General features: G+C 34.4%; 2 protein-coding genes across 3 annotated transcripts in view; both read right to left on the bottom strand.

The window, feature by feature from the left end:
• LOC142339107 (uncharacterized) overlaps window positions 1–25,984 on the bottom strand; it is a 382,233-nt gene that overhangs the window by 305,692 nt on the left and 50,557 nt on the right. The window lies entirely within an intron of this gene.
• Window positions 3–24,872, bottom strand: LOC142339758 (uncharacterized). Its single transcript, XM_075390014.1, has 6 exons — window positions 24,114–24,872; window positions 16,320–16,671; window positions 13,172–13,189; window positions 11,490–11,951; window positions 6,763–7,066; window positions 3–971 (listed from the first exon to the last, which is right to left on the bottom strand). Exons 1-6 carry the CDS (start codon window positions 24,844–24,846, stop codon window positions 156–158), a joined length of 2,685 nt encoding a protein of 894 aa, XP_075246129.1. The 5' UTR covers window positions 24,847–24,872; the 3' UTR covers window positions 3–155.

The following is a 25,984-nucleotide window of genomic DNA, read 5'->3' as shown; positions in this document are numbered from 1 at the left end:
GGTAGATTGATATGTTTAAAATCGTCAAAATTGGGGTTTGAACTTACAGCTACACTTTTATACGTTACAAATACACACTAAATACAAGTACATAGGACTTTTTTCCACAAAAATAGTCTGCTTTCATTTTTTTCATTCAGTTCTCCATTTCTGCTTTAATCAAAGTCACTGTTTCTAGAATTATCACATTCTGATATTTGGGCGCAGTTAATGGGATAGTAAACAGGTGTTTTTGGAACTATTGTGGGTTCCTTGATGGACTGTCCGGTCCATAAAACTTTCATATCCCAACCCCCACGCAACGCAATCTCCCGCATGAAATTGTTGATACGATTTTTACCCAAACCTCTGTTCAAATACCCAACGCCTTTGGAAAACTCCGGAAACGGCCGACAGTAAAATCTTTTCGTATTTTTTGGCAAGCATGATAGGTAAAACTTGATCAGCTTCATTGGGCAACAAGGCCCGTCTGTTGGGTAAATTTTGAGCACTCTTTGCAAACCGGGTCCTCTTTTGGGCAATTTTTCTTGATACTGAATAAACTCTTCATCGCCTTTGCGAGCAACTTTTATTTCAGCATCTTCGCCCGCTTTCAACTTGGCATGTATGTCTCGCGATTTTATGCCGAAATGTTTAACTACAAAAAAGTAGACCGTGCGTACTAAAGTGGCCGGGTCTTTTTTCCCCAAAACTCCGTCTTTAATCAACTGTGACTCCATTTCTTGGGTTATAACTCCTGCTCTTCTTTTGTCATTAATTAGAGGGTTGTTTTCCGCAACTTCTTCAGCAGTAATTGTTTGTCTTATAGCTGCAAATTGTGAATCAGAGACCAAATTATACCCCAAGTTTTGTTCTTTCACCATCATTTGGGTTATCATTAGAATCTGAGTGAGAGTCTTGCTTGGAAATTTGTAACCGGTTATCTTCCGAACTTCGCAGAGGAATTTAGGGAAGTATTCAATGATGGCTTCCTGTCTCGGGAGTTTAAGTTTCTTTTCTTTAAGATTTTAAATTGTTAACAGACAAGGAGGCTCGGTAATGTGCATTTGCACATAAAGTTCCGACCCCGCTCATCCACATTTTGGGCATAATTGTCTATCAAATGAACAACCGATAGTAGTTCAGTTTTTTTTCAAGTAATTTTCAAAAAAAATGTACGATGAAAAAGATCGCCTCCAAAGCAACTGACTCAGTGGAGTAAAAAAGGTTGCACTAGATTGATGACATCAGCCATTATAAGGAAGGCAAGTCAAGACGAACAACAAAATCAAACAAAAACAAGAAACATTATTTAAATCCAAAAATTATGTCGCCTTTTTTTAAAAAAAGTTATTAACAAGGTCAAAAAAGCGTCAGATAAAACAAAAAATGAACAAATTAACCTGTACTTCACTAGAAAAGATATGGGACCACTCTATAATAAGGCTTGTTAACATTTAGACAAAAACGAACAAAAAAGGAAAAATAAAAAAAATTGGCTTAAAATAAAAAAAAAGAGTAATGGAAACCATTAAATAGCAGTTGATAGCATCCACTATGTTAATGATCACATAAGTTCCCGGGTCGAGGCCGAATGGTTATCTTGTAAGAACTTGAAAGTTACTGGAAGAAACTTGGAAGGCGATGCATCGTCTTGCAAGTTTTTCTTCCAAAAACTTGCAAGTTCTTCTAAGTTAACCATTCGAATTGCAAGTTCTTACAAGTTAACAACTCGGATTACAAGTTACTTACAAGTTGACCATTCTACTTACAAGGCTCTTACAAGTTAACGATTCGACTTACAAGTTACTTACAAGTTAACCATTCGCACACACACCACACACGCACACCATGCACGCACACACACGCGCCCACACACACAAGCATGCACACATTCACACGCGCACACACATACATATATACACACACATATATATACGCACTAAACCGTAAATAAAACGTTGTAAGACTTGACTGTAAACGGACGTTTGGAGGAAACAGAATCTGGAAAAGTAAGAACTAAAGTGTAAAAAAAGGTATAAAAGTGAAGGGCAACTTTATTATTTTAAAAAAATACTGACATGTGAATTTGAAAATTCAATCAAAGTCTTTATATTAGGAATTTTTTCAAAAGAGCGATCGCGAAAAAGCTAATTGAGATCTATATTTTCTTTTCAATGAAGATGCAAAAGGAACTCTCTTGAATTGATACAATTCGAAAAGTAACCATTTTGTCTACTTAGGTTTAATTGTATTATGTTAAACAAACAGAGCAACTAACTCGCACGCGCTTTTTACGGTAAATGACTGAATGTTAAATTGATTTAACCAATAAGATTTGTGCTCGACGGGAACGAACTTGCAAGAAATTTACAAGTTAGCCGTTCGCCTTGCAAGTTTTTACAAGTTAGCCATTTGCCTTGCAAGTTCTTAAAAGTTAACCACTCGAATTACAAGTTCTTACAAGTTAACCATTCGACTTGCAATTTCTTACAATTTAGCCATCTTTCGCAAGAAACTTGCAAGTACTTACAAGTTAACCATTCGGTTTCGACCTGGGTTTTTATAGGAGGGCACTAGGACTTGTAGTTATTCATTTTCTGATTAGGTCACAAAAAAAGAACCCCAAATTGAGACAACAAACAAAATTTCATTCAAAACTTGCGAGAAAGCTCTCCCAAAGACGTAAAGCCAAACTTTGCCCCTCAAAATATGTTTAAATGAGCCCTCAAACGCCAATAATGTGAATGTGGTATGTGACCTCTCATTAGTGAGAATAGGTGACAAGTAGACGAAAAATGGGAAATAGGTAAAACTCAATAATACTTTTGAATTTTTTGTCAAAATAACATATACACAAAAGGACTTAAAATGCAAATTTAAAAATGTTTTTTTTTATTTTTGAAATCAAATGTTTTTTTTAAGTCATCAAGCCATCAGCTATCAACAAATCAGAATATTGGCTCACTTTTCCCTTCATAAATGCCATTCAAACCTGTAATTATCAAGCAAATATCATACAACTAAAGTGAAAAAAACGACAGTTAAATAAAAATGTAAAACTTCAAGAAAATTATTCGAGAAATGGATGTCGAAGCCGTTAAAACTATACTCTATGCCTTTAAAGTCTTTTTCTTGTTCAATTGTGCTATTTTCAACGCCAATAAGGTAATATGTGAACTGTCAATAGTGAGATATTGTAGCAAAACAAAAAAAAGGTAAAAAATGGGCCTATGCCAAAAACTCGAAAAAAAATTGCGAAAATTAGTTGTATCAAATACAGAAAACCATAACTTAACGCTCAATGCCGCTAAAAAAGATTAAATTAAATTCAATGTACAGAAGATTAAGAAGAAACATTCTTTCTTTGCTGAAACTCAGCAAAAAGTTGACCACATTAAACAAAAACTGTGGCAAATTTCAATAAGCCATTTTTAATCAAAAAAAAAATTTTTAAAGTCAAAACAACCATATCTTTTCCAGTAGAGAAACAAGATAAGTTAATTTGGAAATGCTTAGGAAGCCAACAAAACCTATCAACAGTGAGCTTTAATTTGAATTGTTCTCTTCTTTAATAAAAAAAAATGATTTCCTTCAAAAGACCGACTGATTACAATCCTAAATGTTTTCCCATTGTAACAGTCCAAGATTTAGCCAAAACCAGCCTTGCTATTGCTGTTTGTCCATTAGGGACACTAAATTGTTTTGAATGTAATAGATCTTGATAATTTAATAGTTAAAAGATCAAAAAATGCTGCGTTTTTGATTATCATTGAGTAAAGGTAGCAAAAAACGGCAAAATTTTAATTCCAGGCTACTCTTAATAAAAATAGAAGTACAACTGGCTCTATTTTGAATTAACAAGGATTTTTTAGATGTTTTTTGGTGTGTACTTCCAGCAAATTTAAAAAAATTGGACTAAATCAGCTTACTTTGGGCAATTTTTGTTGAAAAATGCATAATTTGAAATTTATAGCCAAATTTTTAGCCAAAGAATTTAATGAAAACAGTCAACAAAATTTTGTTGGCTCTCAAAATAAAATCAACAGTTTTATTTTTAACAATTTTCACATATTTTACTAATATTGACGAAATTTTAGACAAAAAGGTGAACAAAATTGGTCTAATATTAACAAATCGGTGTAATATTCACAGAATTTTAAACCACGATAACTCGCGTTAGAAAACAAAATTCATAAAAATCTTTTTCATTCCATATTTTGATTTAGACGGGCTTTTTAATGATACCAATCACAACTTTCTACGATGAATTTATCGATCGGCCAAAATTTTCTGAACAAAAAAAAATTTGAGTATATAGATCCTCCCTCCCCACTAAAAGTGGGGGTCGGGACAAAAATGCATACGATTGATAAAAAATGAGAAATTTAATATGAAATACGGTCAATAGAAAAAAAGAAGTTTGATCGAGCGAAAGTTTAAAATGCTAAAATTGAACATTGTTTATTCTGCACATTCTTTCGCAGCTGGTTTAACAAGTATTCTGAGATATAACTGCTTAGGGTATTATCATAGTTTTTTGAAATCAAGCAACCCTATTAAGAATTTGAACAGAAAGAATAAAAATTAGGTAAACTGATAAATAAGAAGTGTAAGTTTAAATAAACAGAATAGAAAATTTATATCTAGCAGATTGCCGAAAAATTGCCACCATTGGTTCCGAAAACCCCGACTGGGATTAAAAGACAAGAAAAACAATTTGTATTTTATACTTCATTCAAAAGTTAAACACACTCCTGTTTCTTAAGAAGAGATACAGGGGTTGTATCAAAACCAATGAAAAAAAGAGATGGTAACTAACTGTTATGAGAACAAAGTTCAAGCAGCGCTTATCTAAAATTGGGTTTTATGAGTAATATCCCATTCCTTGTCTTGATTTCTTTTTTATGACCCCGTTCATTTCAGATTGCTTAGCAGAACAAATACTGTTCAAAAGCACTTTCAGTTGAACTTGAATTCGAAAAAAACTAATCTAGAAAAGTCAAAGATTTTACGCTGAAAAAGCTCCCACTTACGGTAAAACGACAAAAAATTGTATTGGACTAATTTAGCAAAAAACCAGAGCCGGAAAGCTAAGACTAGAACTAAAACTAGAATAAGACTAACACTTGCCCACCCATGAACTATCTAGAGTAGAAAGAACTATTTGCATCATTATACCATCCAATTTGAAACAACAGACGGAGGAAATAAATTAGAAACAAAAACTAATTGCGATAACATTTTACGTGAGACCTTAGACAAGTCGCTTTTCCAAAACCAATGCTTATGGCACATTGTTAATATAGTTACTCTGTGTTCAACAAACAGCTACCTTATGAAAGAAAAAACAAGGCATGTTGAAAAAGGTAAAAAGGGGGAAAACAGATCCGAAATAAATTGAAGAATCAAATCTATAAATCTGTCAGCTTTTACTAAATTTTGTCATCAAAAACCGCCGTTTCGTGAATTGTTCTTATCACACATTATAAAAGGTATTCACGCTTAGTAAAAACAACCAACGAAAATTTCTTAAAAAACAGTTCAACATGAAAGATTATTCTGAAAGCCCAAATAAATGAATAATTGTGCGACAAATTTTCAGAGAAATAAAATTAATCAAAAAAATGATTTGAATTTAATCAATTTTCTTCTGTTGAAACAAACTTAAATTGATAACGATCAAATGAAAAGGTTGATAAAAAAACAATGAAAACCATAAAGAAAACTTGAGGTGGTTTAAACTTTATATATATATATATATATATATATATATATATATATATATATATATATATATATATATGTATATAAGAACCACTAAGAAAACATCTCCATTTGAGAATTCACAAAAATAGCTCAAGATTACATCTACAAGACTTTTAGATGACTGAGATGACCAGAAGTGCTTCCAAGCGTACAGTTACTTAATATTTTGATTTAGAAAGACCACAATTTCAAAACATAACCGACTAACGTCGGGCGAATTGCTCTCAAACGACCGGCGAGCGGTTGGCTTGGTCAGTAGCTAGCCACGGGGGGGGGGGGGGTGCACCGGGGGCAGCACTGGGTGGGGGGGCAAAAGCGCGGTGGGGGGGAGCCAATAGTGGGGGTGGGGGGTCAACAAAGGGGGGGTGTCAACCTCTAAGAACCGCCCCTCACACCATAAGTATTAGTATAAGTCTCCAAGACAGTTTGAGCTGAAACACACCTGAAAGGCTCTAAGAGCACATAATGCCCGCTGGGCGCTACCTGTTTATCCCGTTTTTGAGGACGAAAAGTCAAAAGCGTCAGACGAAAAATTGGTCAAGCGAAAAATCGCATAAAAGAAAAGACCGACAGGACTAATATAATTGCTACAAACTTCGTTTGAGAGCAATTAAAAATTTAATTAAAAACTATAAAACTGCTTCGAAAAACCCGCAGGTGATCCAAAAAAATTCTCGCTCATTAATATTTTTTTCACACCTACTTTCCTCGCTATCTCAAAAATTCAAAAACTGTTTTCTCTTCCCTCTGCTATTCAAATCGTTTTACCGTTTGACTGAAACACTTAGCTTTTACGTGCGGCATTGACTTTTGCATCGTGTTTTAAATACACTCCAAAAAATATCGATCAGAAAGGCGCTCCAATAGTAAAAAAAAATAAGGCCACTTTAATAGCCGACCGAGAAGAAGAGGGCGGCTTTTGTGACATTTAAAACAATTTGACAATTCAGTAAAATTCCATCTATTACTTTGTATTTAAACTTAATATTGATGAGAAAAGAAACGGTATCATGCCTGAGAAGACATCAGAAACGTGTTTAAATCACAGTTGACAGCTTCTGTTCTCTCGTCTGGGTCCAAATTGTCAACCCACCTGTCCCAAAGCGTCTCTACCCATTCTAAATTACGCTGTGATTTCTTGGACAGATTAACAAAAGGTGAACTTGATGGTTCCTTTTGCAAATCAACTTTGTCTTCTGTATCTCTTTCGTCTTCTGATGAACAATCGCTGAGGCTACTCACAATGTCATCAAGTGAATCTATTTCGGCTTCTGAGATGCGACTTATGTTTTTTTCTTCCAAGTTTGTGATTCTTGGCCTGTTTTCATTCGGCTCCATACATATGCTAACTGACCAAAATTTATAAATCGATCATGGCAAAAAACACTAAATTTTGAAATTTAAACCTATTTTAATTATAACTGGTTTGATCCGCACAAGTTTGAGGGCAGGAATACTTTTATGCAAGATTGGCAATTTTTACACTAGTCGCTTCTTTACAGATATATAGAAGAGATTTTTGAAAAGATTGTTTAGAGGTGTAGTATTAAGAGAGCCGTTACAAATGAGCGGATAATTAATCCCGCATTAGAGCGAACGTATTTAGGCGCTAATTAACCATTCTTTCGCCGCGCGCTAAACAAACTAACGCTTGTTAAGACTACCAGTACACAAGTATTTAAACAACTCAGTTCGACTTATTTAAATAACACAACTTTAGGCCTGGATCTCCTCGCTTATATCCAGGATAGAAAATGTACATTGTTGAACGTAGGCGGCCTGTAAAACCACAGTTTCTTTTGATTTAAATTACTTCTGCTTTTGACAGTTGCAATGCAGATCTTTCCCCCCAAGTTCAATAAAGATGAAGCAGATTGCTTCAGGGGAAAAGACAATAGAGTCTCATAAAAAGCCCCCAAGAAAACCATAATTGTTGCGGTTTTAGAAGAGGGGAAAAGCAGAAAACAGGCGCCTACGAAATCAATAATTGATGCTCTCAGCTTTTTAGATTTTTATTATTTTTTGGAGTTTCAATAATTTCTCCGTGAGATAAAAAAGAGTTAATTCTCTTGCCTTCTCGGCCAATAGGAAAATTAAGAAGCACCTCACTATGAACGTGAGTTTGTGATTCGCTCCCTATCGGCCCAAACGGAGCTGAGAGGAATTAATTGTTTCTCTCAGCGAAGTGGGACGGAATAAAATTAGAGAGACAGAAATCACTCCCAGAAACAAGCAGCAGAAAACTGCTTTCATTTTTCTCAAAATTTAACTTCACTTTAACAATAAGATAGTCGAACAAAATTGTTTAATAACTTAGACAAATAATTCCAGATTTAATTTTATAACTTTCCTTTTCGACAAATAACATAACTGAAGAAACACCCAAGTGAACGATCGCCCAACAGCTCACCTCCAATTCACCACTACACAACTGGTAATTAGTAAGCTGTAATTTTATATTTACTCTTTTATAAATTAAATACTTTCAGCCCCCCAACCATTTTAAATTGAGACTTATAGCACAGACAAGTCTTAGGCATATATCTTTGCCTTCGATTTGTTATATCTTTTGTCAAGTTTGACTGGCATACATAAAGAGATCCCGTATTGTGTGATCTGTAGCAGCCCAACCAAATTTGATAGAGGCATTTACAAAGTTACAAAACAGATTCAAATTTTCAACTCATTTAGTTTATAACTTTTCGTAAAATTAATCGCTTTCGTATGTAATAACGACAAAATCAGCTTTTTCTTCAAAAAAAAATGAACAATTTTAACATCATGCTGTTAGAAAGCTGAAATTTTAAGAAATTGAAGAAGCTGCAATTATGCTTAAGAAGCTGAAACTTTTAGCTGAAATTGAAATGAAAAATAAAACACGCTAAAAAATCATTGTTATAGTTCAACAGAACCATTTTTTGTCTCTACTTTATCCAAAAAAATGATTTCAGTGATTCAATTGCTCCTCCTATTATGTCACTTACCACGCTCTCATCTGAAACAGAATTGAAAAACTATTGTGGAAAGTTAGATTGTGTTCAGATTTGTCCATCGATTCAGCATTATTTCAATTTTTTATAATTGCATAATTTTAGAAAATTAAATTTGAAAATCTCACGTAAGTTCAAATGAACTGAATTTAAAGTAAACAAGTCCTTCACACAACCTTCATTATAAGTCCTTCACACAACGAATTTGTGTCTCCCAAACAGTTTTGGTGAGTTTAATAAACCAAAAGGCTATTTACCTGATCAGCCCTTATTTGAGGACGAAAATCAAAAGTGACAGTCAAAAATTTGGAAAAGCTAAAAATTGCATGAAGAAGACCACAGGACTAATATAAATGCAACAATCTTCGTTCGAGAACAAAGAATTAACTCTCATAAGATTCGAAAGTTTATAAAGATTGCCAGATGTTTCCTTCATTTTTTGAATTAAAATTGTACTAATAAAAATAATTAAAAATTGTGGTTTCTGCGTAATCGCAGCGGAACAGCATTAGGCCTACAGTAGCCTGTTCTCAGCTGCCCTTTTTCTTATTATTCCCCACATTTCAGACTATTCTTTCCATGAGCTTTTTTTTGGTGACTATGGCCACTTTTTTTGCGTCGGAAACTTTCACGTGGTACCATCATTATAAGTCCTTCACACAACGAATTTGTGTCTCCCAAACAGTTTTGGTGAGTTTAATAAACCAAAAGGCTATTTACCTGATCAGCCCTTATTTGAGGACGAAAATCAAAAGTGACAGTCAAAAATTTGGAAAAGCTAAAAATTGCATGAAGAAGACCACAGGACTAATATAAATGCAACAATCTTCGTTCGAGAACAAAGAATTAACTCTCATAAGATTCGAAAGTTTATAAAGATTGCCAGATGTTTCCTTCATTTTTTGAATTAAAATTGTACTAATAAAAATAATTAAAAATTGTGGTTTCTGCGTAATCGCAGCGGAACAGCATTAGGCCTACAGTAGCCTGTTCTCAGCTGCCCTTTTTCTTATTATTCCCCACATTTCAGACTATTCTTTCCATGAGCTTTTTTTTGGTGACTATGGCCACTTTTTTTGCGTCGGAAACTTTCACGTGGTACCATCATTATAAGTCCTTCACACAACGAATTTGTGTCTCCCAAACAGTTTTGGTGAGTTTAATAAACCAAAAGGCTATTTACCTGATCAGCCCTTATTTGAGGACGAAAATCAAAAGTGACAGTCAAAAATTTGGAAAAGCTAAAAATTGCATGAAGAAGACCACAGGACTAATATAAATGCAACAATCTTCGTTCGAGAACAAAGAATTAACTCTCATAAGATTCGAAAGTTTATAAAGATTGCCAGATGTTTCCTTCATTTTTTGAATTAAAATTGTACTAATAAAAATAATTAAAAATTGTGGTTTCTGCGTAATCGCAGCGGAACAGCATTAGGCCTACAGTAGCCTGTTCTCAGCTGCCCTTTTTCTTATTATTCCCCACATTTCAGACTATTCTTTCCATGAGCTTTTTTTTGGTGACTATGGCCACTTTTTTTGCGTCGGAAACTTTCACGTGGTACCATCATTGCAGCCAACATTGGTCAGGCTATGGTCAACCTGAAGCTATGGTTAAGTAAGAGCTCATCCTTACACATAGAGCTTCATGGAGGCAGGGGATTGAACTCTCAATCATTGACGTGTGAATCACACACCTTACCTCTCGGCTATCACGCCATATTGTGAGGCAAATCGGACTCAAGTTTCTTAATTTTTACATGTGCGTGATTTTATATCGATTGAAACAGCAAAACTTCATGCAAAATTTCACATTTAAACTGAATATTTCGTCAACAACTCAAAAATACAGCTGCCTGTTACGTCAACTGTCCAGCAATACTGGCTATCAGTCAAATTGTTCAACAAAAAGTGGATTATACAGAAGAGGCAATCTTCGATATCAAAGAAGTAGTTGTAGGAATGCTTTACTAAAGCATGCAATAAACTTACACATTTCTAAACTAAGCTATTGATTTTGGAGACATTATTAACAATTTCACTTGGCCTGTGGCCCTGATTCAATTCATTAAAAACTCAATAAATAGGCAGTAGTCTAATATATACTTGTCCTCTAGGAATTTGTTAAATCTAATCATTTGTGAGAGTCTTATTCCCCCCGGCTAAATTTTTTTTTCTATTATTGCCAGAAGATGAACCTGATTATTTAACTAAATTGAAAGTTTTCGCTCAATTTTTGTTCTAAAATTGTACGTTATTGTACGTAGGAAAAAATATTGACGCAAAGATAAAAAAATCGCGCAAAATTGTAATTTGATCACATTCGACAGCTGCTTTTGACAAAAAAATGCTGAAAATTTTACGTTTCTGTATAACGTACCTAATATTTTCCTGAAACGAGTCAATCTGATCAGATTTTGTGGGGTGAAAGTTTCAAAAACTTGCGCAAGTCTATTTAGAGCACCCATTACAGATCATCCTGGTCTACAACAGGTGGCCAGGAAATTTAATTATAGATGGTGTTCAGCTCACGCTCACGAGCATCCAGAAAGTGTCCAATTGTAACAAACGCGAAAATCTCGTATCAGAATTTGCTTTGGCCAGTGATGTTTTCGAGCGGAAAACCTTGAAAAAAGTCTGAAAAAATTTACCTAAGGGTAATAGGGCCTTATGGGACCCTTCTACTGCCTCGGACTGGTATCAATTTTTAGGAACAACTAAATGTTGTGGAATTTATTCAATGGAGCCAACTGAGATTTGCCACTCTGTCTGACTTTGTCGGCTATGAACAATCTCGCTTCTACGAATCCCGGCTCATCAGCTAACACAAGCCCAAACCTCAATTTCTTAATCATCAACTGAACAGTGAAGAATATTCTTCCCAAAGTTTTCGGTGGGTAATATTCCCCGGTCTTTTCTTTTTTAGACTCCTTCAGGAATCGCGGAACATAGGCACTGATAACTGAGCGATCTTTTTCTCTTAGAAACTGGCTCAAATCTGTCGACAGTTTTGCATCACCGCAAAGTATGAGTCTTCCAGACCATCTGGCCCAAATTCTGCTCACCCAGCGTACATTTCGCAGCGTTCTCTTGCAGAAATTTGGATAGAGTGTGTTGATATTGTAATTAAACTGCTGGCTATAATTTTCATCGTCGCTGGTTGTTGGTTCAGAGTCCAGAGGATGATATACTGAGTTGTATTTTCTGTTTTTTCTGTAGTCAGTTCATTTCAGAATTTTTTAGTAACAACTTTTGTTTTTGATAACTAAGATGGGAAGTTTTTATGATTTAGAATTAGCACTTTCCTACATAATTAAAGTGAATGTCAAGTTCACACTGCGGTTTAGTCTAAAGTTTATAAAAAGTTTTGAGAAAAATACTGTAAAATCATCAGGCAATGTCAGGTTGTTATTTTGTTTTTGTCTAACAAAATTTTGCATCAGCAACAAGCTATGCTGATTCAGTTCATTTGAGTAAAATATTAAACGACAAATCATGCGTTTTCATTTTCAAAAATCTCATTATTGAAAAGCAACTAAAATTGTCACTATCCCCAATAGTTAAGACCAGAAGGATATACTTCAGCATCTTGCAGGATTTTTGCTACCAATTATCTTCTAAGATCGAAAAATTATCTTAAGAAAATACAAAATTAGAAGATGAAAAGCTCAATGCAGATTTTTCAAAAAAAAAGTTTCCATCATTTGAAAAAGAGGTTCCATCATTTGAAAAAGTTCAAAATAAACAATCAAAGAATTTTCTCTGTTCTTATGTCAACAAAATTAATCTCTGCCAAACTCTGTTTCTTTAAGTAATGCACAGTAGTGGAGCTCTGGAAAAATGAAAGAATTCTGAAACTTGATGCCTTTTTGCACATACTTCTCCCGTTATTAACAGTCTGTTTTTCTACAGCTAATCAAAAATTTACTGAAACAATTTTATTTTTGTAGAGCAGAAAATATCTTTTCAGGTTTGATCTACAGTTTACAGGAAACCCAAAATTGATGAAAATTACTTTTTTTCTCAAAGGGACTTTAAACTATATGGATATTAATTTCTACCTTTGATAGCGCTCATTTTTCTTTAAATTGAAAGTAGATTCAAAAAAATTTTCAATTAATTTTATGAAATAAGTTTCCGAAGCCTCAAGAATAAACTGTAGATTATTTTTATTGCCTATCCACTATTCATTTGGACGACTTAGCCGTGTCTGTCAAAATTAAACAAAAACGTATACTTTGTAAATTCCATTAATTACCTGCAAATAGTTTTAAAAAGTGTCAATCATTTTACAGCTCCCTAAAATCACATTCTCTTTTCAATGGCACAACGGTCAACTCTAAAAATGCAATTTAAATTCCTTTATTTCAATATTTTTATTGTTTTCAATTGTTAGAACATTGTTCAGAATTTTTTACTGAAATGAACTGAACCTGGAGTCTGACTTGCGCCTGAAATCATGACAAAACTAAAATAAACATTAGTTTAACTTTTTTAAATAAACGCCGGGAAAAGGTAGTGATAAAATTAATTACAATATATATACCTGTAAGGTTTGTGTAGTTTTCAATGATTAGTTTCTTTAGTTTCTAAATATAAAATGAACATAATGACGGTTAAATTTTTTTCTTTAACACAACCAACTAACGTTGGAACAATAGCTCTTGAGCAGCCTGCTTCAGTGATTGGCGGTAGCCCGCAGGAGAGCAAACTAATAAGTTCAGTAAGGTGCCTCAAATGACTTTATTGGAGGTCAATATATACGACTATTATGATGCAAAGTGAAAAGTGACACCAATTTTGCGCACTTTTCTTTAGACTTTTTGAAGTAAACTGCCTCCACTTGTGATCACTTATCCAAAACTGTGCATGAGAGAATGTTAGATCACACATAATGCCCACAGTCAAGGGCGTAAATGTCACTCTAAAATTCAAAAGCGTTCATGCGAAAACTTTGCATAAAGAGCAAGACGCTGGTACGGCAACTGCTTCAGCGATCGTTCGAGAGCGTTTGAAAAAATCATCAGCGACTGAAGGGCAACTCTGTTTAAAAACATAACCGACTAACGTCGGGCGAATTGCTCTCAAACGACCAGCGGGCGGTTGTCAGCACCTAGCCACTGTTTAGTGAGGTTAGCTTTCGCTTGATTGAAGAGGCGTGAGGCTAGGGTAATAGACGATATTATCACGCCTTATAACAGCCGCTGAAGTCAACAAAAGAGTTAAGGAGAGAGAGAGAGAGTGCGAGGTAAAACGTGAGCGAGAAAGAGAAGGAAAGAAACGCCAACCATCACACAAACAGAGAGAAAGAGAGAGAGCTAGAAATTTTTTCCATGAGATTCTAGCCTTGTTAGTAATTAAATCATATAAAAAACTGAAAGTGCAAAATTCAGAAGAAAACTTTTTTGCCTCTAGATTTTTGTCATGTAACCCATCTGCAAGACTTAAAAAGCTTCGTTGGCCAGTATTAATCCTTAAACTCAAAAAAGGACTCAAAAACTGCAAATAAAATGACAAAAAATTTCAAAAAAAAATTGAAAAAATCATAAGTTTTGTTAAAAAATTGATAAAATTTGCGATATTAAAAAGTTCAAAACTATTCTATTGCAATAAAAATTGTTCAGTAACCTATTATCAAAGCCTATACGAGGTTTCTTGGGGCTGGAAGAACTTAGATAATGAGAAATTTTGAAAAATTTGAAAAAAAAGTTCAAGTTTTATCCAACAATTGCTAAAAATCGTGATGTTCAAATGTTGAAAAACATTTTATTACCACTAGAAACTATGCAGCAACGTATTATCAAACCCTTCAGGAGGTTGTCTGAACCCTGAGGCTGAAAAATCTTGAATAATGAAAATATATGTCAAAAAATTTTAAAAATATAGCAATTTTTGTCAAAAAAATGCTAAAATTCGTGATGTTTAAATCTTGAAAATGATTCCATTACTTCTAGAAACTACATAGTAACCTATTATTAAACCCTCGAGGAAGTTACTTGGCTCTTGAGGCTGGATAAACCTAAAAAACGACAAAAACTTTCAAAAACATTGAAAAAATTTGCAAAATTTATCAAAAAAATGCAAAAAAATTCGCAGTGTTGAATTGTTGAAACCGTTCTATTACCACTAGAAACTATTCAATAACCTATTATCAAATCCTAGACTGGATTCCTTGACACCTAGGGCTGCTAGGACTGAAAAAACTTAAAAAACTGACAAAAATTTTCAAAAATCTTGAAAAAAATTGTGAAAATTAGTATAAATTTGCGTTTTTAGCTAGCGGTTGTTCGTCAGTAGCTATCCACGGGTGGGGGGGAGGGAGGGTGCACGGGGGTGCCGATGGGGGTGGCGACAGTCGGGTGGGGGGGTGGGGGCAACAGGGCGGTGGGGGCAATAGTGGGGGGGTCAGCAGTGGGGGGGTGGGGTGGGGGGGTCTTCAACCTCTAAGAACCGCTGTTCACACCATAAGTATAAGACTCCAAAATGTTTGAGCTGAAACAGAGCTAAAAGGCTCTAAGAGCACTTAATGCCCGCTGGGCGCTACCTGTTTATCCCGTTTTTGAGGACGAAAAGTCAAAAGCGTCAGACGAAAAATTGGTCAAGCGAAAAATCGCATAAAAAAAGACCGACAGGACTAATATAATTGCTACAAACTTCGTTTGAGAGCAATTAATAACTGCTTTGTTTTAATAAGATCAGCAACGATTGCTGATAAATTATTTTCCAATGCCCATTTCACATTGCACTTCGAAAAACCCTCTTGGCGAGTGCCACGTTTGAGCACAATTTTCTGTTCAATTAGTATAATGAGCAGAAATTTAGGAAGCACATGATCAGAAACTGTTTTAAAAAATGAGTTGCAAAATCTTTGAGAAACATAGAACACGGTTGCCCATAAATTAAACCACTGTGCTACTTTACCTGGGTTGATATTTTGCCCGAGAAATAATGTTAAATTTGGGATTTTAATGTTTTAGCTGTGATTGCGGTTAAAACATCGAAGTCCGATTTCCTACATCGTACTCGCTCCTCCTGCGTTTGCTCAACAACTAATCTGCTCACATTTTGCTTGTATTTAAACGCGATTGTGTATTCATTTATAATGTAAAATAAGCGCAGTGAGTTTTTATACAATTTGTAGTGAATAGTGCATGTTGATTTTTTCACACCATTCCCTTCATTTACTGGGTTTTTCGAATATTTTGGTACATATATGTAGGAGCCGAAAAATTCAAGAGGAATTGCAGTAAATTTGACAGTTTTATAGTTTTTTGCTATTTTTACTGCTGTTTATTTTATCTGAGCTCTGCAGAATTTTGTGACGTTAAAAATTAGAAATTCTTTTGTAATAGAAAAAATTATTTTGAGGAGCAACTTTCGATTTTTAGAGCAATCAAAAATCCTTAGAAGTAAAAGGGCATATTCGCTTCCTCATTTCGGCAGCAATCCGCTCGATTTCAATTCACTTCGTATTTTTTCCATAAATCAATTGATCGGGAAGCTCCACATGAGCTAAATTTATAACATTCACTTGACGTTTTCAAAATATAAACTAATTATTTGTTTTTTAAAAAGTCTTACCTGAATGCTTGGCTACTCTCTCCAATTGAATTGCCAAATGACATGAAGTCTGTATAATGTACAGCAGGTAGCTCATCGCCAGTGAACCTCGATGACGCAATCAAATCTGCCATTGATGACACTGCACCTGATGACGTCACAACGCTCGATGGCTTTATACCAGATGTTAAGAGAGAGGTAGCCGGTGATGACGTCAGATCAACCACTTTGGGCATCTCGGTATCCAATTCTGATCCTTCTTTAGCTTGAGGGATATTGTGCGTTAATGTTTTTCGAGGTGCTGGTGTCAAGAAACGAGGAGTTGATGGCACTAACTTAGCAATCTTTGCCAGTTCTGATTGATGTACAGGGGCTAAAATAACCAATCAGAGTAAAGTGAATAATAACAAACTGATCGCTCTCATTTTACTAGCCTGCGTCTGGCTTCGGTTTAACTACCTAGAGCTAAGAAGGGGAGACTAGCCTAACTGGGAAAAAAAGAAGGAGGAAGAAGACGCGGGGTTGACAAAAAAATTTGGAATCCAAAACTACTAAAATTGTAGACTTTTCACCTCCTCAGTACATTTGGTGACACTTATGAAGTTACTGGTAAAACTCGAGGAGCATTGACAAGCCACTTAGTTCTCTTGAGCATTACAAGTTTAATACCCTTTATGATAACAAAAATTCAGACAAAAAACTAAGCAAATAAAAATGGGTTTGAAAAAACAAATGTGACTTAAGCAGATGCAGCAAAATGAAAAACAAACTTTTTCAGTGGCGCAAAACCATCTTCTGTACAGTTCTGCTGAAATGAAGACAAACATGTACAATTTACCAGAGCACTTAATAAATCAATTCGATGTAAAAACTAAAACCCACTAACATCGGAAAAATTGCAATCGAATGACAGGCCGAGCAAGTTAATTCAGGGGCTGTAGCTTAGATAATTTTTTCTTTATGGCTGCGTAAACATTATGCAGTGGTTGGGTTCGAACCTCCTGCTTCCGATGCCGTCGTCACGACCGAGGTATTAACAAATCGGCTATCAGGTCTTTGTCATGGCCTCTCTGATAATTGTTCTTGTTTGCGCAAAAAACTTATTTCGGTATGAGAGCAAATGAAATCACTAAGAAACAAGAAGTGCGTGAAAAAGTCACAGGAGAAGTCAAAAACTATTCTAGAAGACAACCGCAAAACGGCAAAACTGTATTTGCTTCTCAATCGACAGTATTTGCTCTTCACTAAAACATTATAATCAGTGGTTCATGATATATGTAAATATACATATATATATATATATATATATATATATATATATATATATATATATGTATATATATATATATATATATATATATATATATTTATATGTATGTATGTATATATATATATATATATATATATATATATATATATAGATTTATATATATTTATATATAGCAGTCTGTAAAATTCGGCTGAGCAGTCTGTGAAGTTTAGCTGAGCAGTCTGTAAAGTTTGGCTGATTAGACTACGCTCAGACTGTAAAAATGATCTGCGCAGTTTAGGATCAGAGTAATATTTTTTGTTCTGTTCTTTTACCATGATCAGTGTAAAAAATGACATGAACATAGTACTGTGCAGGGTAAAATGTCTGCATTGAGATACTATGATTCAGCCCTGAGTTACTATGTTACCATGATGTGGGAAACTGGATTCACTTTCATATCAATATGCAGAATTTGAAAAGAAAAACGAAACAGTTTTGACAGATTGTGTTTTAATTTGAAGGACAGAAAACGTACAATGGGCCAAAAAAAATTAGGAAATTTGAAGATCTATTTTGGAGCTCCACAAAATAAAAACAAAAAAATCTGAAAAATATTGGAGTCAGACGTTTATAATGCATGGCCGTCGCCATTGGTTGATTTGCTCCCAAATAACGGACGTGAAGACTCATGGTGATAGTAATCAAGAACAGCAGATTCGCTATGACAAAAGTTAGAGACAGATAGACAATAACCAAAATTGAAAGTGATTATGAGAACAGAAAAAAGTTGTGTCAAGCATCTCGAACTGGTCTATAACGTCAAGTTTGTGACTTCCCAGATGTTCTGATGTACCGTAAACGAAGGTTTTTTGACAAAGAAATTCATCAAAGATACAAACAATTTTGTTGTTTTTCCCATTATAGCCCCCAGCTACTTATTAAACAAACGTATCGGACCCTCCCGTCTTCAGTCCTCGTAAGCAATCAAGGCGCACGTAGGATTATGACGAGTTATAATTTCATGGCAGACTGTAATAGGAAAAGACCCCAATTTTGTATGATTTGCAACCCCCCATCTCATCAAGTCATACAATGAATTCTGGGGTCCCGGCAAAAACAATTAAACGTGGAACTAAATACAAAGTGAAACAAATAAATTTGTTTTGATATAAAGAACAAGGAGACTCGGTAATGTGCGTTTGCACATAAAGTTCCGACCCCGCTCATCCTTATTTTTGGCATAAATGTCCACCAAATAAGTAACAGACAGAAAACCCCAAAAATTCAAGTTTTTTTCAAAAAAATGTGTATGAACAAAAAGATCGCCTAGAACGCAAGTAGCTCAGTGGAGTAAAAAAATGCAGCATTAGATTTATGAGATCAGTCATTATTAAAAAAGCAAATCAAGGTGATCAACAAAATTAAACAACAATAACAAAAAACATTAATTACATCCAAAACATTATGTTCATTTTAAAAAAAAAACTTGCTAACACGCTCGAAATAACGTCGGATAAAGGTGAAACTAAACAAAATAACTAAAAAAGATATTAATCACTCAATAAAAACAATTGAAAACATCCAATCTAAGTATGATCACATGCTCCTCTAGAGGAGGGCATTAAGATCTGTCAATAATCAAGTTTTGAACCGTTTACAAAAAGAACAACAAAAAGAGACAACAAAAAAAATTCAATTAAAAATTGCTAGAAAACGCTGTCGAAGCCTTAAAGCCATATTTTGCCCCTCAAAATATGTTCAATTGAACCTTCACGCCAAAAATGTGGTATCGGCCTTCTCATCAAGGAGTATAGGTAACAAGGAACAAGACAAAAAGGGCAAATTAATTAGCACACTTTTGAAAAAAATTAATTTCAAAGTCATGAAAGCCATTAGATACAAAATGAAACAATTAAGCAGGTTCGCTTATTTGTCCCAAAGAAGGGCTTGAGACCTGTTATAAGTCAGAATATGTCTTACGTCTACAAAAAGAGCGTTAAAAAAGACAAAAAACCAAAAGTTAGTTTACTTTTTGTGCGAAAAAACCGTGTCGCATCCAGTAAGTTCATAACGAATTCTCAAAAAAAAATTAGATTTTGTAGACTTGCATCTTCCCTCAACATGTTTGAACTGTAAACAACCAAAAAACAAATAGACAGTATACAACAAAAATGAGAAGTTAAAGAACGTTAAAAAGAGTTTTTCTTATTTTTGAAAACAATTTTTTTCAAAGTAATGAAGGCCACCAGCTATCTATTCAAATTAGAACAAAGCCTAAATTATTCTCTCATGACAGGCCAATGAGACCTGTTATTTTCCCGGTAGTTTCATACGACTAAAAAAGACAAAGTGAACACGACAATTAAAGACAATTGTAAAAAAATAAATTAAATTCTTCGAGAAAGGGGTGTCGAAGCCGTTAAAATCATATGATATGCTTTTCAAGACTTTTATATGTTCAAATGCGCCTTATTTTGAACAACAATATTGCAATACGTGAACTGTCATTAATGTGATAATGTGAAAAACGAGAAATTAAACGTGAAATTTGGCCAAAACCTAAAAATAAAAAAATAGTGATATCGAGTAGTATCAAAGCCAGAAAACCCTAACATCACTCGTAAAACCTTAAAAAAATTTAACAATTAAATTTAACAGAAAAAAATTGATGAATAGTCACTCTCTCTTTGCTGACAATTAGCTATAAATTGATCAAATCGTGGCAAAGTTTAATAAACAATTGTTCACTTAAAAACCAAACATTTTCAAAAGTCAAAACGACCAAAATTATTCGAATAAAGACAATAGATACATGGATTTGGAACTGTCTAAAAAGCCATCTGGATCTATCAACAGTGGGCGTTGATGTGAATTGTTCTGTTCTTTAACTAACATAAAAAGCTCTTAATTTTTTTTTAAAAAGCCCGACTGACTACAATCAAGTTTTTTATTGATTGTAACATCCAAGATTGCAACAAAACCGACCCCGCTACTGCTGTTTGTACATTTAGAGCACTCAATTATTTCGAATGCTTTAGATCTAGATAATTTGTTAGCTAAAAGATAAAAAAAAGCTGGGTTTTTGATTATCATAGAGCAAAGTTAGCGAAAAAAGGGCAAAATTTTGATTCTAGAAACCCTCAATGGAAGTGGAAATAAAACTAGCTGTCTTTGTAGTTTACAAGGATTGTGTTTGTTGTTTTTGGGGTGTGTACTTTGGGAAAAATTAATCAAAGTGAACTAAAAAAGCTTATTTCGGGCAACTTTTGATGTAAAAGGCTGAATTTTGAAATTTTTAGCCGTAATTTTAGCCAGAAAAACTAAATGAAAATTGTCAACACTACTTTTTCTGTCTCTAAAAAATTAACAGTACAATTGTTAACAATTTTTAGCAAAATGGACAAAGTTTTAGGCGAAAATCCGGAAAATGTGAATAAAAACATCGGAAATCCGTCAATTAATCACAAAACTTCAACTATCGATAACTCCCTATAAAATACGAAAATAAAAAAAATGTTTTTAATTCCATATTCTACGCTGGAGGGGCTTTTTAAGGATACCACTCACAACTCTGTACGATGAATGTAAGGATCGGTCAGAATTGACTGAACAAAAAAAACCTATTTGAGTATATGGTTCCTCCCCCCTCAAGAGGGTCGGAACAAAAATCAGTCAGAGTTTATGAATGCTCTAGAGGAGGGCATTAAGATCTGTCAATAATCAAGTTTTGAAGCGTTTACAAAAAGAACAACAAAAAGAGACAACAAAAAAAAATTCAATTAAAAATTGCTAGAAAACGCTGTCGAAGCCTTAAAGCCATATTTTGCCCCTCAAAATATGTTCAATTGAACCTTCACGCCAAAAATGTGGTATCGGCCTTCTCATCAAGGAGTATAGGTAACAAGGAACAAGACAAAAAGGGCAAATTAATTAGCACATTTTTTGAAAAAAATTAATTTCAAAGTCATGAAAGCCATTAGATACAAAATGAAACAATTAAGCAGGTTCGCTTATTTGTCCCAAAGAAGGGCTTGAGACCTGTTATAAGTCAGAATATGTCTTACGTCTACAAAAAGAGCGTTAAAAAAGACAAAAAACCAAAAGTTAGTTTACTTTTTGTGCGAAAAAACCGTGTCGCATCCAGTAAGTTCATAACGAATTCTCAAAAAAAAATTAGATTTTGTAGACTTGCATCTTCCCTCAACATGTTTGAACTGTAAACAACCAAAAAACAAATAGACAGTATACAACAAAAATGAGAAGTTAAAGAACGTTAAAAAGAGTTTTTCTTATTTTTGAAAACAATTTTTTTCAAAGTAATGAAGGCCACCAGCTATCTATTCAAATTAGAACAAAGCCTAAATTACTCTCTCATGACAGGCCAATGAGACCTGTTATTTTCCCGGTAGTTTCATACGACTAAAAAAGACAAAGTGAACACGACAATTAAAGACAATTGTAAAAAAATAAATTAAATTCTTCGAGAAGGGGGTGTCGAAGCCGTTAAAATCATATGATATGCTTTTCAAGACTTTTATATGTTCAAATGCGCCTTATTTTGAACAACAATATTGCAATACGTGAACTGTCATTAATGTGATAATGTGAAAAACGAGAAATTAAACGTGAAATTTGGCCAAAACCTAAAAATAAAAAAATAGTGATATCGAGTAGTATCAAAGCCAGAAAACCCTAACATCACTCGTAAAACCTTAAAAAAATTTAACAATTAAATTTAACAGAAAAAAAATGATGAATAGTCACTCTCTCTTTGCTGACAATTAGCTATAAATTGATCAAATCGTGGCAAAGTTTAATAAACAATTGTTCACTTAAAAACCAAACATTTTCAAAAGTCAAAACGACCAAAATTATTCGAATAAAGACAATAGATACATGGATTTGGAACTGTCTAAAAAGCCATCTGGATCTATCAACAGTGGGCGTTGATGTGAATTGTTCTGTTCTTTAACTAACATAAAAAGCTCTTAATTTTTTTTAAAAAGCCCGACTGACTACAATCAAGTTTTTTATTGATTGTAACATCCAAGATTGCAACAAAACCGACCCCGCTACTGCTGTTTGTACATTTAGAGCACTCAATTATTTCGAATGCTTTAGATCTAGATAATTTGTTAGCTAAAAGATAAAAAAAAGCTGGGTTTTTGATTATCATAGAGCAAAGTTAGCGAAAAAAGGGCAAAATTTTGATTCTAGAAACCCTCAATGGAAGTGGAAATAAAACTAGCTGTCTTTGTAGTTTACAAGGATTGTGTTTGTTGTTTTTGGGGTGTGTACTTTGGGAAAAATTAATCAAAGTGAACTAAAAAAGCTTATTTCGGGCAACTTTTGATGTAAAAGGCTGAATTTTGAAATTTTTAGCCGTAATTTTAGCCAGAAAAACTAAATGAAAATTGTCAACACTACTTTTTCTGTCTCTAAGAAATTAACAGTACAATTGTTAACAATTTTTAGCAAAATGGACAAAGTTTTAGGCGAAAATCCGGAAAATGTGAATAAAAACATCGGAAATCCGTCAATTAATCACAAAACTTCAACTATCGATAACTCCCTATAAAATACGAAAATAAAAAAAATGTTTTTAATTCCATATTCTACGCTGGAGGGGCTTTTTAAGGATACTACTCACAACTCTGTACGATGAATATAAGGATCGGTCAGAATTGACTGAACAAAAAAAACCTATTTGAGTATATGGTTCCTCCCCCCTCAAGAGGGTCGGAACAAAAATCAGTCAGAGTTTATGAATTCTTTCAACAAATTAAAAACCCGTCGGGCAGGTTTCATACAGTTTTCGGGTTGCACCAATCACAATTTTAAAGAAACTTCTGCTATGTCTAAAAAGATATCGACTTTAGTCATCTTTAGCGGAAAAATGAAAGGAATTTAAAGAAACTTAAAAAAATAGTTAATCAAACGAGATCGATATTTGATCAAATAAACAAAAAATGTTAATTTTTAAATTTTATTCTGGTAATAGTTTCACCTCCTAATAAAAACACAACTTTTTTGTAGAAGCCATTTCTAAAGCACAAATTTAAATTCAGCGATAGAAGATTTGAATTGTATCAATAGAACAAATTGGTTGAATTTCCGAGTGATTCTTTTTCAAAATCTTGACTCCCAAATGAAAAAAAAAGCTGATCAGAGGCGGAGTTTTCTTTTCCAGGGAGCTTTCAATTGATTTGGAGTGGCTAGTCCCACTATAGGTTATGTGACTCTGATCGCTCAGAACGTCTGTCGTTTATCGAGAGCCGCGCAGTTGCTCGAGATATTAAAAAAAATTACAAGTAACTTATGCAGAGTCGCGTAACGTTGGTTTAAACACGCAATATGCAAATACGAAAATGCCGGAAGTTCATTGAAGTCAGCTTCTGGCTTTTTATATAAGGACATCTGACGTTTCAGTTTTTGGCACTGCAGACTTTTGGCATTTTCAAACCTGTACGTGTAGGTCTCAACTCTTATTAGGCCTCAAAAACTATAATTAGGAAGAAAAAATCATTACTTTATTGATGCTCCCCAGTTTTTATCCGACTTACCCCTAAGAATTTCTGCTCTTTTTCGGGAGGAGCCTTTTCGATCAACCTCTATTTTCTTGTCGGCTGATATCGATAAATCGATCGGCATTCCCTCGTTGAATACCCCACTCGTTCTCATTTTCATCGAGTATGAATTGCCAACCAATAAATTTTTTTCACTGTTTGCTTTCTCTGGGTTTTCGTTTGGTTTTGATCCATGGGTTCCCAAAAACTCACAAAATTGTTGACATAACGACTCTGGAAACGCACTCCAATTTGGAAAGTCGGTCGCCGCGCTTGTTTCGGGAATTTCTTCCTGCTTTTCTGGCTTCCCGGAATGCGTTTTTATGAAATCATTGAACTGTTCGTAAAATGAGTCAGGAAATCCACTCGGTTTCCAGTCTTTATTGACGAAACTGGGATGCAATTTTACACCTTTTGTCGTTTGCTTGAGAGTCCTCTTCACAAACTTTTTTGGTGGTTTGTTTATTTTTGTTTGTTTGTTTTTTGGTTTAGCATCAAATGAAATGACCAATTCCTTGCCTTTTGAGTTCTCCGATATCTGAAATCTTGTCGTGACCAGGCGCTGGCAATTTGAACAAGCGGGGAATTCCTCAGGTTCTTTTTCCTCTTCGTCGTTGTTCATAACCCGTTTGCATAGTAGACATTTCAAAAAAGCAGAATTTAGGTTTAAACTGAGCAAGACATCGTTTCTGTCGTCCTCGGAATAATCACTCTTTTTGTAGTCGGCCATTTAGAGTTCTTATCTGACTTCCCAAAAGTGAGAGACACTCTTAGCTAGAAAAGAGAGAACAGAAAGTGATTTCTTTTTTAGACTGTAGGTCACAAAAAAGAAGCAACAGAAAGAGTGACTGAATTTTGGAAATAAAAGTTTGTTCACGTAGATGTCAAAAGTCAATTGTCGGAAGAAGAAGCCAAGTTCAATTTTGAAGCTTTCTGGAGCAAATTAGAACTAAAAACTTCGCAACTGAGCCAGCTAGAGTAATGAAAAAAATTTTTTCCGCAACGCTTAGGATCATTTAATAATTGCCAAGTCGATTCACCATATGGTATGAAATAGATATAGAACTGCTGATCAAAAAAATGCAATTTACGTCACTAAATTTTCCGCGGTTTCCGATTTGTGCTCAATTTAGGACACTCAGCCGCGATCTATATTGTCGTACATACTCTGGCTAACCCTGTGAGATTTATGAGCCATTCATGTTTTCTCAGGCTTGAAAAGTATTTTCAGATTAAATAAAGTTGGGGGCTGAGTCAGCAGCAGCATTCAAACAGTACCAAAAATTCGAATTTCAAAAAAGACCGTACCGTCGTATGCAGTAGCTAGTTGTCTTCTGAAACAAAATAATTGATGAAAATATCGTTCTTAGGCTATCTTATCATCATTTCCAGGGCTCATATACGAAAAAAAAAACAGAATAAGGCGCCAGACCCGTGACACACTTGAACTAAGCGGAATTGGTCCACGGACAGAGATACAGAACACAATTATCAACAAAATTTACACTGGACTAAAATTTGAATCAAGACAAACCGGTCAGACTCCAGTCATCACCTTGGCCAGAGCTAGCAGAGCTCAAATAAACCATCAGGCACATCGGACAGAAGTGGAACCATATAATGAATTTGGCCACCCGATCCGACTCCTGGATAGGCCGAGCGAACCCTCGGCTAGATCAAATTAAACAAGCAAACATTATCAAAACGTGCACTTTTCAACTCTAATACTTCAAAATCAACTAGGTGTCAATGGCAGAAATCCTAATTTTTGTATATTATTTTTTATCTGTTAATTTTTGAACAAAAGGTCCTCTCATTATTAATTGCTGATTAAGACGACAAACTGCAAACTAGCAGTAATTCGGAAA

This window comes from Convolutriloba macropyga, chromosome 5, assembly GCF_964194025.1.
Source record: "Convolutriloba macropyga chromosome 5, txConMacr16.3, whole genome shotgun sequence".
NCBI classification, from domain to species: Eukaryota; Metazoa; Xenacoelomorpha; order Acoela; family Convolutidae; genus Convolutriloba; species Convolutriloba macropyga.
Note: the sequence above shows the minus strand (reverse complement) of the source record. Positions and strands in the feature narration are given on the sequence as shown.